This window comes from Hyla sarda, chromosome 4 (assembly GCF_029499605.1).
Source record: "Hyla sarda isolate aHylSar1 chromosome 4, aHylSar1.hap1, whole genome shotgun sequence".
NCBI classification, from domain to species: domain Eukaryota; kingdom Metazoa; phylum Chordata; class Amphibia; order Anura; family Hylidae; genus Hyla; species Hyla sarda.
The window spans coordinates 18,211,242-18,225,670 of record NC_079192.1 but is presented as its reverse complement, the minus strand read 5'-3'; the positions used below and the strand labels follow the sequence as shown (position 1 = coordinate 18,225,670).

Genomic DNA, 14,429 nt, shown 5'->3' with positions numbered 1-14,429 from the left:
ATTATTAATATTGTTTATGACGATAATTCATAATTTAATTATTACTACACGACAATGCCTACATCCGCCCCCCCCCCCCAATTTCATGTCTATTCCCCTCTAATATGGCACAGGGGTTTGGGTCAAATATAAAGAAAACTAATGTTTACCCTACACCAGTCCCCGTAGGTCAGCTGCAGCTTCTGTTCTCCTCTGAACGGTCCTGGTCAATACTAAGTGTTTCCTTCACAGAAAAGCAGCTGGTTGCAGGACCTTCCTGCTCAGCCAATCGCTGGTCGAGACAGAACACTGCTGTGGTCAGTGATTGGCTAAGTGGGATGGTCTGACAGCAAGCTGCTTATGAGTGAAGAAGAGAGCACAGAGAAGACACTAAGACCTCCTGGAGGAGAACAGGAGCTAATGCAGACCTACGAGGAAAGGGGGCTAGGTAAGCATCAAGATTTTTTTGTTTGCCCCGCATTCTAGAACAATAATAGAGGGGATGCACATAACATGGGAGGTGTGTACAAGAAAATTATGCTTACCATCCATGGCCAAAATGGTCATAGTGATATCTGGAATGGATTTGTGCTCTTTGCTCAATTGGAGGCTAAGGTGGTAATAGCTTTATCTAGAGTCATAAAGGCATTGACCTCATATTTATCAGTGATACATTTGTCTGATACTTGCAGTGGCATATATACATTACTTCTGTATATAAAATACTGTGAATGGCAAAAACCTTACAAACCTATAATTGTCCCCTTCATATGCAGGGTGATAAAGATGGAAGGAACTATGAGTCTCCACCTCCTGCAGGGTGATAAAGATGGAAGGAACTATGAGTCTCCTCCTCCTGCAGGGTGATATATATAGAAGAAACTATGAGTCTCCTCCTCCTGCAGGGTGATATACATATAGAAGGAGCTATGAGTCTCCTCCCCCTGCAGGGTGATACAGATAGAAGATATGAGTCTCCTCCTCCTGCAGGGTGATACATATAGAAGGAGCTATGAGTCTCCTCCTCCTGCAGGGTGATATAGATAGAAGGATATAAGAGTCTCCTCCTCCTGAAGGGTGATATATATAGAAGGAGCTATGAGTCTCCTCCTCCTGCAGGGTGATAAATATAGAAGGAGCTATGGGTCTCCTCCTCCTGCAGGGTGATACATATAGAAGGATATATGAGTCTCCTCCTCCTGCAGGGTGATACATACAGAAGGAGCTATGAGTCTCCTCCTCCTGCAGGGTGATATATATAGAAGGAGCTATGAGTCTCCTCCTCCTGCAGGGTGATAAATATAGAAGGAGCTATGGGTCTCCTCCTCCTGCAGGGTGATACATATAGAAGGATATATGAGTCTCCTCCTCCTGCAGGGTGATACATACAGAAGGAGCTATGAGTCTCCTCCTCCTGCAGGGTGATATATATAGAAGGAGCTATGAGTCTCCTCCTCCTGCAGGGTGATATATATAGAAGGATATATGAGTCTCCTCCTCCTGCAGGTTGATACATATAGAAGGAGCTATGAGTCTCCTCCTCCTGCAGGGTGATAAATATAGAAGGTTTTATGAGTCACCTCCTCCTGCAGGGTGATATATATAGAAGGATATATGAGTCTTCTCCTCCTGCAGGGTGATATATATATAGAAGGATATATGAGTCTCCTCCTCCTGCAGGGTGATAAATATAGAAGGAGCTATGGGTCTCCTCCTCCTGCAGGGTGATACATATAGAAGGATATATGAGTCTCCTCCTCCTGCAGGGTGATACATACAGAAGGAGCTATGAGTCTCCTCCTCCTGCAGGGTGATATATATAGAAGGAGCTATGAGTCTCCTCCTCCTGCAGGGTGATATATATAGAAGGATATATGAGTCTCCTCCTCCTGCAGGGTGATACATATAGAAGGAGCTATGAGTCTCCTCCTCCTGCAGGGTGATAAATATAGAAGGTTTTATGAGTCACCTCCTCCTGCAGGGTGATATATATAGAAGGATATATGAGTCTCCTCCTCCTGCAGGGTGATATATATAGAAGGATATACGAGTCTCCTCCTCCTGCAGGGTGATAAATATAGAAGGAGCTATGAGTCTCCTCCTCCTGCAGGGTGATATATATAGAAGGAGCTATGAGTCTCCTCCTCCTGCAGGGTGATACATATAGAAGGAGCTATGGGTCTACTCCTCCTGCAGGGTGATACATATAGAAGGAGCTATGAGTCTCCTCCTCCTGCAGGGTGATATATATAGAAGGAGCTATGAGTCTCCTCCTCCTGCAGGGTGATATATATAGAAGGATATATGAGTCTCCTCCTCCTGCAGGGTGATACATATAGAAGGATATATGAGTCTCCTCCTCCTGCAGGGTGATACATTTAGAAGCATCTATGAGTCTCCTCCTCCTGCAGGGTGATATATATAGAAGGAGCTATGAGTCTCCTCCTCCTGCAGGGTGATACATATAGAAGGATCTATGAGTCTCCTCCTCCTGCAGGGTGATATATATAGAAGGAGCTATGAGTCTCCTCCTCCTGCAGGGTGATACATATAGAAGGATCTATGAGTCTCCTCCTCCTGCAGGGTGATACATATAGAAGTAGCTATAAGTCTCCTCCTCCTGCAGGGTGATACATATATAGAAGGAGCTATGAGTCTCCTCCTCCTGCAGGGTGATATATATATAGAAGGGGCAATGAGTCTCCTCCTCCTGCAGGGTGATACAGATAGAAGGAGCTATAAGTCTCCTCCTCCTGCAGGGTGATATATATAGAACAAGCTATGAGTCTCCTCCTCCTGCAGGGTGATATATATAGGAGGATCTATGAGTCTCCTCCTCCTGCAGAGTGATATTTATATATAGAAGGGGCTATGAGTCTCCTCCTCCTGCAGGGTGATATATATACAGTAACCCCCCGACCTACGATGGCCCCGACATATGATAAAATCGACATACAATGCTTTTATATGTCGGGGCCATCGCATTAACTTCTATCCGACAGCGCAAAATGCTTAAGCTGCTGTCGGATAGCAGTGTAATGTGTCCCAGCAGGTTCACTTACCTATTCCCGATGCTCCGGGTCCACTTTGCGATCCTCCGGTGTCTTGCGCATCTTCTCCAGGGTCCGGGCCTCGCTTTCCGGCGTCATTATTACGTCACTACGCACGCCGCGCCGACACAGCAGCGTAATAACGTCACCAGAAAGTGAGGCCCGGACCCTGCAGAAGATGCGGAAGACACCAGAGGATCGCGAAGAAGACACCGGAGCAGCGGGACAGCATCGGGAGCCCCTGGAACAGCAGCGGGAGCGGTGAGGACCTGGTGCGGAGTGGCCGGGACAGGTGAGTACAGCTTCCTATTCTTTACATTGCACGGATCCCTCAATATACGATGGATTCCACAAACGATGGGTCATTTGGAACGAATTACCATCGTATGTTGAGGGACCACTGTATAAGGAGCTATGAGTCTCCTCCTCCTACAGGGTGATATAAATAGAAGGAGCTATGAGTCTCCTCCTCCTGCAGGGTGATATATATAGAAGGATATACGAGTCTCCTCCTCCTGCAGGGTGATAAATATAGAAGGAGCTATGAGTCTCCTCCTCCTGCAGGGTGATATATATAGAAGGATATATGAGTCTCCTCCTCCTGCAGGGTGATATATATAGAAGGATATATGAGTCTCCTCCTCCTGCAGGGTGATATATATAGAAGGATATACGAGTCTCCTCCTCCTGCAGGGTGATAAATATAGAAGGAGCTATGAGTCTCCTCCTCCTGCAGGGTGATATATATAGAAGGATATATGAGTCTCCTCCTCCTGCAGGGTGATATATATAGAAGGATATATGAGTCTCCTCCTCCTGCAGGGTGATATATATAGAAGGATATACGAGTCTCCTCCTCCTGCAGGGTGATAAATATAGAAGGAGCTATGAGTCTCCTCCTCCTGCAGGGTGATATATATAGAAGGAGCTATGAGTCTCCTCCTCCTGCAGGGTGATATATATAGAAGGAGCTATGAGTCTCCTCCTCCTGCAGGGTGATATATATAGAAGGATATATGAGTCTCCTCCTCCTGCAGGGTGATACATATAGAAGGATATATGAGTCTCCTCCTCCTGCAGGGTGATACATTTAGAAGCATCTATGAGTCTCCTCCTCCTGCAGGGTGATATATATAGAAGGAGCTATGAGTCTCCTCCTCCTGCAGGGTGATACATATAGAAGGATCTATGAGTCTCCTCCTCCTGCAGGGTGATATATATAGAAGGAGCTATGAGTCTCCTCCTCCTGCAGGGTGATACATATAGAAGGATCTATGAGTCTCCTCCTCCTGCAGGGTGATACATATAGAAGTAGCTATAAGTCTCCTCCTCCTGCAGGGTGATACATATATAGAAGGAGCTATGAGTCTCCTCCTCCTGCAGGGTGATATATATATAGAAGGGGCAATGAGTCTCCTCCTCCTGCAGGGTGATACAGATAGAAGGAGCTATAAGTCTCCTCCTCCTGCAGGGTGATATATATAGAACAAGCTATGAGTCTCCTCCTCCTGCAGGGTGATATATATAGGAGGATCTATGAGTCTCCTCCTCCTGCAGAGTGATATATATATATAGAAGGGGCTATGAGTCTCCTCCTCCTGCAGGGTGATATATATACAGTAACCCCCCGACCTACGATGGCCCCGACATATGATAAAATCGACATACAATGCTTTTATATGTCGGGGCCATCGCATTAACTTCTATCCGACAGCGCAAAATGCTTAAGCTGCTGTCGGATAGCAGTGTAATGTGTCCCAGCAGGTTCACTTACCTATTCCCGATGCTCCGGGTCCACTTTGCGATCCTCCGGTGTCTTGCGCATCTTCTCCAGGGTCCGGGCCTCGCTTTCCGGCGTCATTATTACGTCACTACGCACGCCGCGCCGACACAGCAGCGTAATAACGTCACCAGAAAGTGAGGCCCGGACCCTGCAGAAGATGCGGAAGACACCAGAGGATCGCGAAGAAGACACCGGAGCAGCGGGACAGCATCGGGAGCCCCTGGAACAGCAGCGGGAGCGGTGAGGACCTGGTGCGGAGTGGCCGGGACAGGTGAGTACAGCTTCCTATTCTTTACATTGCACGGATCCCTCAATATACGATGGATTCCACAAACGATGGGTCATTTGGAACGAATTACCATCGTATGTTGAGGGACCACTGTATAAGGAGCTATGAGTCTCCTCCTCCTACAGGGTGATATAAATAGAAGGAGCTATGAGTCTCCTCCTCCTGCAGGGTGATATATATAGAAGGATATATGAGTCTCCTCCTCCTGCAGGGTGATATATATAGAAGGGGCTATGAGTCTCCTCCTCCTGCAGGGTGATATATATAGAAGGAGCTATGAGTCTCCTCCTCCTACAGGGTGATATATATAGAAGGAGCTATGAGTCTCCTCCTCCTGCAGGGTGATATATATAGAAGGAGCTATGAGTCTCCTCCTCCTGCAGGGTGATATATATAGAAGGAGCTATGAGTCTCCTCCCCCTGCAGGGTGATATATATATATAGAAGGAGCTATGAGTCTCCTCCTCCTGCAGGGTTATATATATAGAAGGATATATGAGTCTCCTCCTCCTACAGGGTGATATATATAGAAGGAGCTATGAGTCTCCTCCTCCTGCAGGGTGATATATATAGAAGGATATATGAGTCTCCTCCTCCTGCAGGGTGATATATATAGAAGGGGCTATGAGTCTCCTCCTCCTGCAGGGTGATATATATAGAAGGAGCTATGAGTCTCCTCCCCCTGCAGGGTGATATATATATATAGAAGGAGCTATGAGTCTCCTCCTCCTGCAGGGTTATATATATAGAAGGATATATGAGTCTCCTCCTCCTACAGGGTGATATATATAGAAGGAGCTATGAGTCTCCTCCTCCTGCAGGGTGATATATATAGAAGGATATATGAGTCTCCTCCTCCTACAGGGTGATATATATAGAAGGAGCTATGAGTCTCCTCCTCCTGCAGGGTGATACATATAGAAGGATATATGAGTCTCCTCCTCCTGCAGGGTGATATATATAGAAGGAGCTATGAGTCTCCTCCTCCTGCAGGGTGATATATATATAGAAGGAGATATGAGTCTCCTCCTCCTGCAGGGTGATATATATAGAAGGATATATGAGTCTCCTCCTCCTGCAGGGTGATATATATAGAAGGAGCTATGAGACTCCTCCTCCTGCAGGGTGATACATATAGAAGGATATATGAGTCTCCTCCTCCTGCAGGGTGATATATATAGAAGGAGCTATGAGTCTCCTCCTCCTGCAGGGTGATATATATAGAAGGAGCTATGAGTCTCCTCCTCCTGCAAGGTGATATATATAAAGGAGCTATGAGTCTCCTCCTCCTGCAGGGTGATATATATATAGAAGGAGCTATGAGTCTCCTCCTCCTGCAGGGTGATACATATAGAAGGAGCTATAAGTCTCCTCCTCCTGCAGGGGGATATATATATAGAAGGATATATGAGTCTCCTCCTCCTGCAGGGTGATATATATAGAAGGAGCTATGAGTCTCCTCCTCCTGCAGGGTGATATATATAGAAGGAGCTATGAGTCTCCTCCTCCTGCAGGGTGATATATATAGAAGGATATATGAGTCTCCTCCTCCTGCAGGGTGATATATATAGAAGGAGCTATGAGTCTCCTCCTCCTGCAGGGTGATATATATAGAAGGATATATGAGTCTCCTCCTCCTGCAGGGTGATATATATATATATATAGAAGGAGCTATGAGTCTCCTCCTCCTGCAGGGTGATACATATAGAAGGAGCTATGAGTCTCCTCCTCCTGCAGGGGGATATATATATATATATATATATATATATATATATATATATAAGGATATATGAGTCTCCTCCTCCTGCAGGGTCATATATATAGAAGGAGCTATGAGTCTCCTCCTCCTGCAGGGTGATATATATAGAAAGAGCTATGAGTCTCCTCCTCCTGCAGGGTGATATATATAGAAGGATATATGAGTCTCCTCCTCCTGCAGGGTGATATATATAGAAGGAGCTATGAGTCTCCTCCTCCTGCAGGGTGATACATATAGAAGGATATATGAGTCTCCTCCTCCTGCAGGGTGATACATATAGAAGGATATATGAGTCTCCTCCTCCTGCAGGGTGATATATATAGAAGGATATATGAGTCTCCTCCTCCTGAAGGGTGATATATATAGAAGGAGCTATGAGTCTCCTCCTCCTGCAGGGTGATATATATAGAAGGAGCTATGAGTCTCCTCCTCCTGCAGGGTGATATATATAGAAGGATATATGAGTCTCCTCCTCCTGCAGGGTCATATATATAGAAGGAGCTATGAGTCTCCTCCTCCTGCAGGGTGATATATATAGAAAGAGCTATGAGTCTCCTCCTCCTGCAGGGTGATATATATAGAAGGATATATGAGTCTCCTCCTCCTGCAGGGTGATATATATAGAAGGAGCTATGAGTCTCCTCCTCCTGCAGGGTGATACATATAGAAGGATATATGAGTCTCCTCCTCCTGCAGGGTGATACATATAGAAGGATATATGAGTCTCCTCCTCCTGCAGGGTGATATATATAGAAGGATATATGAGTCTCCTCCTCCTGAAGGGTGATATATATAGAAGGAGCTATGAGTCTCCTCCTCCTGCAGGGTGATATATATAGAAGGAGCTATGAGTCTCCTCCTCCTGCAGGGTGATATATATAGAAGGATATATGAGTCTCCTCCTCCTGCAGGGTGATATATATAGAAGGAGCTATGAGTCTCCTCCTCCTGCAGGGTGATATATATAGAAGGAGTTATGAGTCTCCTCCTCCTGCAGGGTGATATATATAGAAGGAGCTATGAGTCTCCTCCTCCTGCAGGGTGATATATATATAGAAGGAGCTATGAGTCTCCTCCTCCTGCAGGGTGATATATATAGAAGGATCTATGAGTCTCCTCCTCCTGCAGGGTGATATATATATAGAAGGATATATGAGTCTCCTCCTCCTGCAGGGTGATATATATAGAAGGAGCTATGAGTCTCCTCCTCCTGCAGGGTGATATATATATATAGAAGGATATATGAGTCTCCTCCTCCTGCAGGGTGATATATATAGAAGGAGTTATGAGTCTCCTCCTCCTGCAGGGTGATATATATAGAAGGAGCTATGAGTCTCCTCCTCCTGCAGGGTGATATATATATAGAAGGAGCTATGAGTCTCCTCCTCCTGCAGGGTGATATATATAGAAGGATCTATGAGTCTCCTCCTCCTGCAGGGTGATATATATATAGAAGGAGCTATGAGTCTCCTCCTCCTGCAGGGTTATATATATATAGAAGGAGCTATGAGTCTCCTCCTCCTGCAAGGTGATATATATAGAAGGAGCTATGAGTCTCCTCCTCCTGCAGGGTGATATATATAGAAGGATATATGAGTCTCCTCCTCCTGCAGGGTGATATATATATAGAAGGCGCTATGAGTCTCCTCCTCCTGCAGGGTGATATATATAGAAGGAGCTATGAGTCTCCTCCCCCTGCAGGGTGATATATATAGAAGGAGCTATGAGTCTCCTCCTCCTGTAGGGTGATATATATAGAAGGAGCTATGAGTCTCCTCCTCCTGCAGGGTGATCTATATATAGAAGGAGCTATGAGTCTCCTCCTCCTGCAGGGTGATATATATATAGAAGGGGCAATGAGTCTCCTCCTCCTGCAGGGTGATATATATAGAAGGATATATGAGTCTCCTCCTCCTGCAGGGTGATATATATAGAAGGAGCTATGAGTCTCCTCCTCCTGCAGGGTGATACATATAGAAGAAGCTATGAGTCTCCTCCTCCTGCAGGGTGATATATATAGAAGGCGCTATGAGTCTCCTCCTCCTGCAGGGTGATATATATAGAATGCGTTATGAGTCTCCTCCTCCAATAGGGTGACACAGTGATCTATATAGAATAACATTAGTCAGTACTTTACCTTTGAACAGTATTTGTGTTCCGGGACGGTTGTGCCAGCCATCTATGTATTTAGACCCTTTATATATTTCTATTCTACAGCAGAACATGGGACCATCCGTCCTCCTCAGATTCCGGATTGTTATGGCTGTTGTTCCCTTTTCCTTATTTTTCTCCTCAGATGAGATTCTTCCTGTATAGTTTGTATGTATGATGCCTTTTGTCTGGTTATATATGAATTCTCCGTTCCCACAACGTTCCAGCCCTCTTCTCCAGAACACTCTCACGTCTCCAGATCTGTACTCCTCTGGATAGGTGAAGTTACATGGAATAGTCACTGATCCCTTCTCCTCTACAATGATGGATCCTCGCTGTGCTGTACAGAATGTTTCTCCATCACCACTTCTTCCTCCTATAGAAATAAACAACTTATTATAATATCAGAGAACACAACATCTTCCTATAAACAATTCAGGCTCCAAAAACATCTTAGTGATCTTATACAGAGCCCTATTTGTCCTCAGTGTACAGGGCCCTGCTTGTCCTCAGTGTACAGAGCCCTGCTTGTCCTCAGTGTAAAGAACCCTGCTTGTCCCGGTGTACAGAGCCCTGCTTGTCCTCACTGTACAGATCCCTGCTTGTCCTCAGTGTACAGAGCCCTGCTTGTCCTCAGTGTACAGAACCCTGCTTGTCCACACTGTACAGAGCCCTGCTTGTCCTCACTGTACAGAGCCCTGCTTGTCCTCAGTGTACAGAGCCCTATTTGTCCTCAGTGTACAGAACCCTGCTTGTCCTCAGTGTACAGAGCCCTGCTTGTCCTCAGTGTACAGAGCCCGTCTTGTCCTCAGTGTACAGAGCCCTATTTGTCCTCAGTGTACAGAACCCTGCTTGTCCACACTGTACAGAGCCCTGCTTGTCCTCACTGTACAGAGCCCTGCTTGTCCTCAGTGTACAGAACCCTGCTTGTCCACACTGTACAGAGCCCTGCTTGTCCTCAGTGTACAGAGCCCTATTTGTCCTCAGTGTACAGAGCCCTATTTGTCCTCAGTGTACAGAACCCTGCTTGTCCTCAGTGTACAGAGCCCTGCTTGTCCTCAGTGTACAGAGCCCTGCTTGTCCTCAGTGTACAGAGCCCTATTTGTCCTCAGTGTACAGAACCCTGCTTGTCCACACTGTACAGAGCCCTGCTTGTCCTCACTGTACAGAGCCCTGCTTGTCCTCACTGTACAGAGCCCTGCTTGTCCTCAGTGTACAGAGCCCTATTTGTTCTCAGTGTACAGAGCCCTGCTTGTCCTCAGTGTACAGAGCCTTGCTTGTCCTCAGTGTACAGAGCCCTGCTTGTCCTCTGTGTGCAAAGTCCTCACAGAGTTACACAGGTAAAAGCTGGTGGGGAAGTAATATACACATCAATGTATTTACTATATTATATAAAAAGTTTTTGCCCTGCATATGCTCTGCTTAGACCGACGATCTGCGGCGATAACGGGTCATATGGGTCTCCAGTGACCCGGAAAATAAGAAATAAGGGGGATCGGGGGTGTCCAATACACCCCTGGTCCCCCTGAAGGGATAGGAGTGAGGTGGCATGGGTGCCACCCCTTCTATCCCTGCTATTGTTCAGTCAGAAGCAACCGACCAATAGCAGATCGGGGGCAGAAGGGTAAAAGTTCAGTTCACCCGTTCTGTCCACCCACAGTAATCCGTGCAGAACGGCGGCAGTGATAACGGGCAGCTCCCTGGTAAGGACTACGGAAGCCGGTGAGTAGTTGCCTAGCAACATCTGGAGGGCTACAGTTTGGAGACCACTATACAGACATTTGGGCATGCTGGGATTTGTGGTTTTGCAAGATTTAGAGGGGTACAGTTTGAGGATCACTGTGCAGTGGTCTCTAAACTGTGTCCCTCTAGATCTTGCCAAAACTACAACTCCCAGCATGCCCACATAGCAGTTTGCTGTCTAGGCATGCTGGGATTTTAAGTTTTGCAACATCTGGAGGGCCACAGTTTGGAGATCACTGTGCGGTGGTTTCTAAAACAAGGCCCTCTAAATCTTGCAAAACTACAACTCCCTTATGGTGGGGAACAGCGTGTGTTAAAATATAACTTTTAATGATATTAGTAAAAATCACCAAAAATATTCGTGCTATAGTGAAACTAAAATAGAATTAAATTGACATAGCCCTCCTATGCTATACATATATGCTACGCAGCATAGGATGTAAATTGCTCCCAACGTGGATGTAAATTATCCCATATCAGAATCCCTGGTGGGGACCCCCAATCAAATTAAAAATTTAAATACAATTTCAACTACATAAGCACATAGTATCCCTGGTCATGGTTTATCTGTTATGTTGGTACCTATATATCTATAATTTGATAATTTGCTAATTATCCCCCTCCTGTGGTGTATAACATCTATAATGCATGTAACACATCTGGATATATAAGTGGCATTTGGCTTATGGACTCTTTCATTTTTCTGAGGAGGGAAAAGAAAAGGGTAAATACATTTTCTTATTCAATTTCATTAATAGTGGCTTCAGTATTTATGAGGGCAATTAAATAAATATACCGTATTTTTCGCCGTATAAAACGCACTTTTTCTTCCCCAAAACTGGGGGGGAAAAAGTTGGTGCGCCTTATACGGCGAATACACCCCTATCGCGGCGGTCCCTGCGGCCATCAACGGCCGGGACCCGCGGCTAATACAGGACATCACCGATCACGGTGATGCCCTGTATTAACCCTTCAGACACGGCGATCAAAGCTGACCGCCGCGTCTGAAGGGAAAGTGACACTATCCCGGCTGTTCAGCAATTTCACCGCGGCGGTCCCGAACAGCCCGACTGAATAGCCGGGTTAGTGCTTACAGGACACCGGGAGGGACCTTACCTGCCTCCTCGGTGTCTTCCCCGTTCAGGGATCCCCTGTATGCCGGCGCTCTCCTTCCTCGTCATCACGTCATCGCGTACGTGCGTCGGCGTGCGTAACGACGTGATGGCGGCGACGGAGAGCGAGGATATCCGGCCGGCAGCAGAGACGTTCCGGAGCGACGGAGACACGTGAGTATTACCTCCTATGCAGTGGTCTTCAATCTGCGGACCTCCAACGGCTGTCCGGGCATGCTGGGAGTTGTAGTTTTGCAACATCTGGAGGTCCGCAGGTTGAAGACCACTATTGGGTTCAAAATCTTTATTTTTTTAGATTTTGCCCCTAAAAATTGGGTGCGTCTTATATGCCGGTGCGTCCTATAGGACGAAAAATACGGTAGGTCTGTCTATGTAGCCATTGGCTGGTCATCTGTTGGTCATAACAAGGACTGACTTGACCTGAGCTACATTTCAATTATAATATTCATAGCTAAGATTGCATAAGTCTCCCCTGATGATGCCTTTAACTTAGGTTGAAACGCGTTGGTAGCAATTTACATCCTATACTGCGTAGCATATACGTATAGCATAGGAGGGCTATGTCAATTTAATTCTATTTTAGTTTCACTATAGCACGAATATTTTTGGTGATTTTTACTAATATCATTAAAAGTTATATTTTAACAAACGCTGTTCCCCACCATATTGGTTATGTAAATATGATTTGATATAGTTGATGCTGGGAATAATTTGGTCTCCTTGTAGGACCTGTACCTCTATAACATACAATTATAGCAAAACTACAACTCCCAGCATGCAAGAACAGCAAAAGGCTGTCTTGCCATGCTGGGAGTTGTAGTTGCGTACATCCAGCTGTTGCATAGCTAAATCTCACAGCATGCCCTTCGGCCATGAATACATGCTGAGAGTTGTAGTTTTGCAACAGCTGGAGGCACCCTGGTTGGAACATACTGAGTCAGGTTACAGAACCTAACTGAAGGTTTTCCAACCAGTGTGCCTCCAGCTGTTGCAAAAGTACAACTCCCAGCATGCACGGTCTGTCAGTGCATGCTGGGAGTTGTAGTTTTGCAACAGCTGGAGGTTTGCCCCCCCCCCCATGTGAATGTACAGGGTACATTCACACAGGCAGGTTTGCAGTAAATTTCCTGCTTCAAGTTTGGGCTGCGACAAATTTTCTGCAGTAGCGCAAACTCCTAGCTGTAAACTCACTGTAAACCGCCGCCAGTGTTAATGTACCCTAAAAACACAACACTACACTTCACTAACACATAATAAAGGGAAAAACACAAAATATACACCCCCTTACACTGTTCCCCCCCAATAAAAATGAACAACGTATTGTACGGCAGTGTTTCCAAAACGGAGCCTCCAGCTGTTGCAAAACCACAACTCCCAGCATTTCTGGACAGCCACTGACTGTCCAGGCATGCTGGGAGTTTAGCAACAGCTGAAGGCACCCTGTTTGGGAATCACTGGCGTAGAATACCCCTATGTCCACCCCTATGCAATCTCTAATTTAATCCTCAAATGTGCTTGGCGCTCTCTCACTTCAGAGCCCTGTTGTATTTCAAGGAAACAGTTTAGGGCCACATATGGGGTATTTCCGTACTTGGGAGAAATTGAGTTACAAATTTTGGGGGGATTTTTTTCCTTTTACCCCTTATGAAAAGGAAAAATTGGGGTCTACACAAGCCTGTTAGTGTAAAAAAATTAACATTTTTACACTAACATGCTGGTGTTGCCCCACACTTTTTATTTTCACAAGAGGTAAAAGGATAAAAAAGACCCCCAAAATTTCTCCTGAGTATGGAATACCCCATATGTGAACGTAAAATGCTCTGCGGGCGCACAACAAGGCTCAGGAGTGAGAGCGCACTATGTACATTTGAGGTCTAAATTGGTGATTTGCACAGGGGTGGCTGATTTTACAGCGGTTCTGACATAATCGCAAAAAAATAAATACCCACATGTGATCCCATTTTGGAAACTACACAAGGGGTATAGTGAGCCTTCACACCCCACAGGTGTTTAACAAATTTTTGTTAAAGTTGAATGGGAAAAAAAAAAAAAGTAACTAAAATGCTGGTGTTACCCTCAATTTTTCCTTTTCACAAGGGAAAATAGTAAAAAAGACCCCCTAAATTTATAACCCCATATGAGTAAGAACATACCCCATATGTGGATGTAAAGTGCTCTGCGCACGAACTACAATGATCAGAAGAGAAGAAGCGCCATCGGACTTTTGAAGAGAAAATTTGTCCGGAATTGAAGGCCACGTGTGTTTACAAAGCCCCCACAGCGCCAGAACTATGGAGGGGTGTAGTTTCCAAAATGGGGTCACATATGGGGGGGTCCACTGTTCTGGCACCACGGGGGACTTTGTAAATGCACATGGCCCCCGACTTCTATTTCAACCAAATTCTCTCTCCAAACTCTCAATGACACTCCTTCTCTTCTGAGCATTGTAGTTTGTCAGCAGAGCACTTGACGTCCACATATGGGGTATTTCCATAATCAGAAGAAATGGGGTTATAAATTTTGGGGGGCAATTTTTCCTATT

At 45.7% G+C, this 14,429-nt stretch overlaps 1 protein-coding gene across 2 annotated transcripts in view; it reads right to left on the bottom strand.

Annotated features, from left to right (window-relative positions):
- The window catches only part of LOC130367588 (uncharacterized), a 74,210-nt gene that overhangs the window by 46,592 nt on the left and 13,189 nt on the right, over positions 1 to 14,429 (bottom strand). For both annotated transcript variants that reach the window (XM_056570098.1, XM_056570099.1), the window contains exon 2: positions 8,998 to 9,387. In XM_056570098.1, coding sequence (XP_056426073.1) covers positions 8,998 to 9,387 — 390 coding nt within the window. The remainder of the gene's footprint in view (positions 1 to 8,997; positions 9,388 to 14,429) is intronic.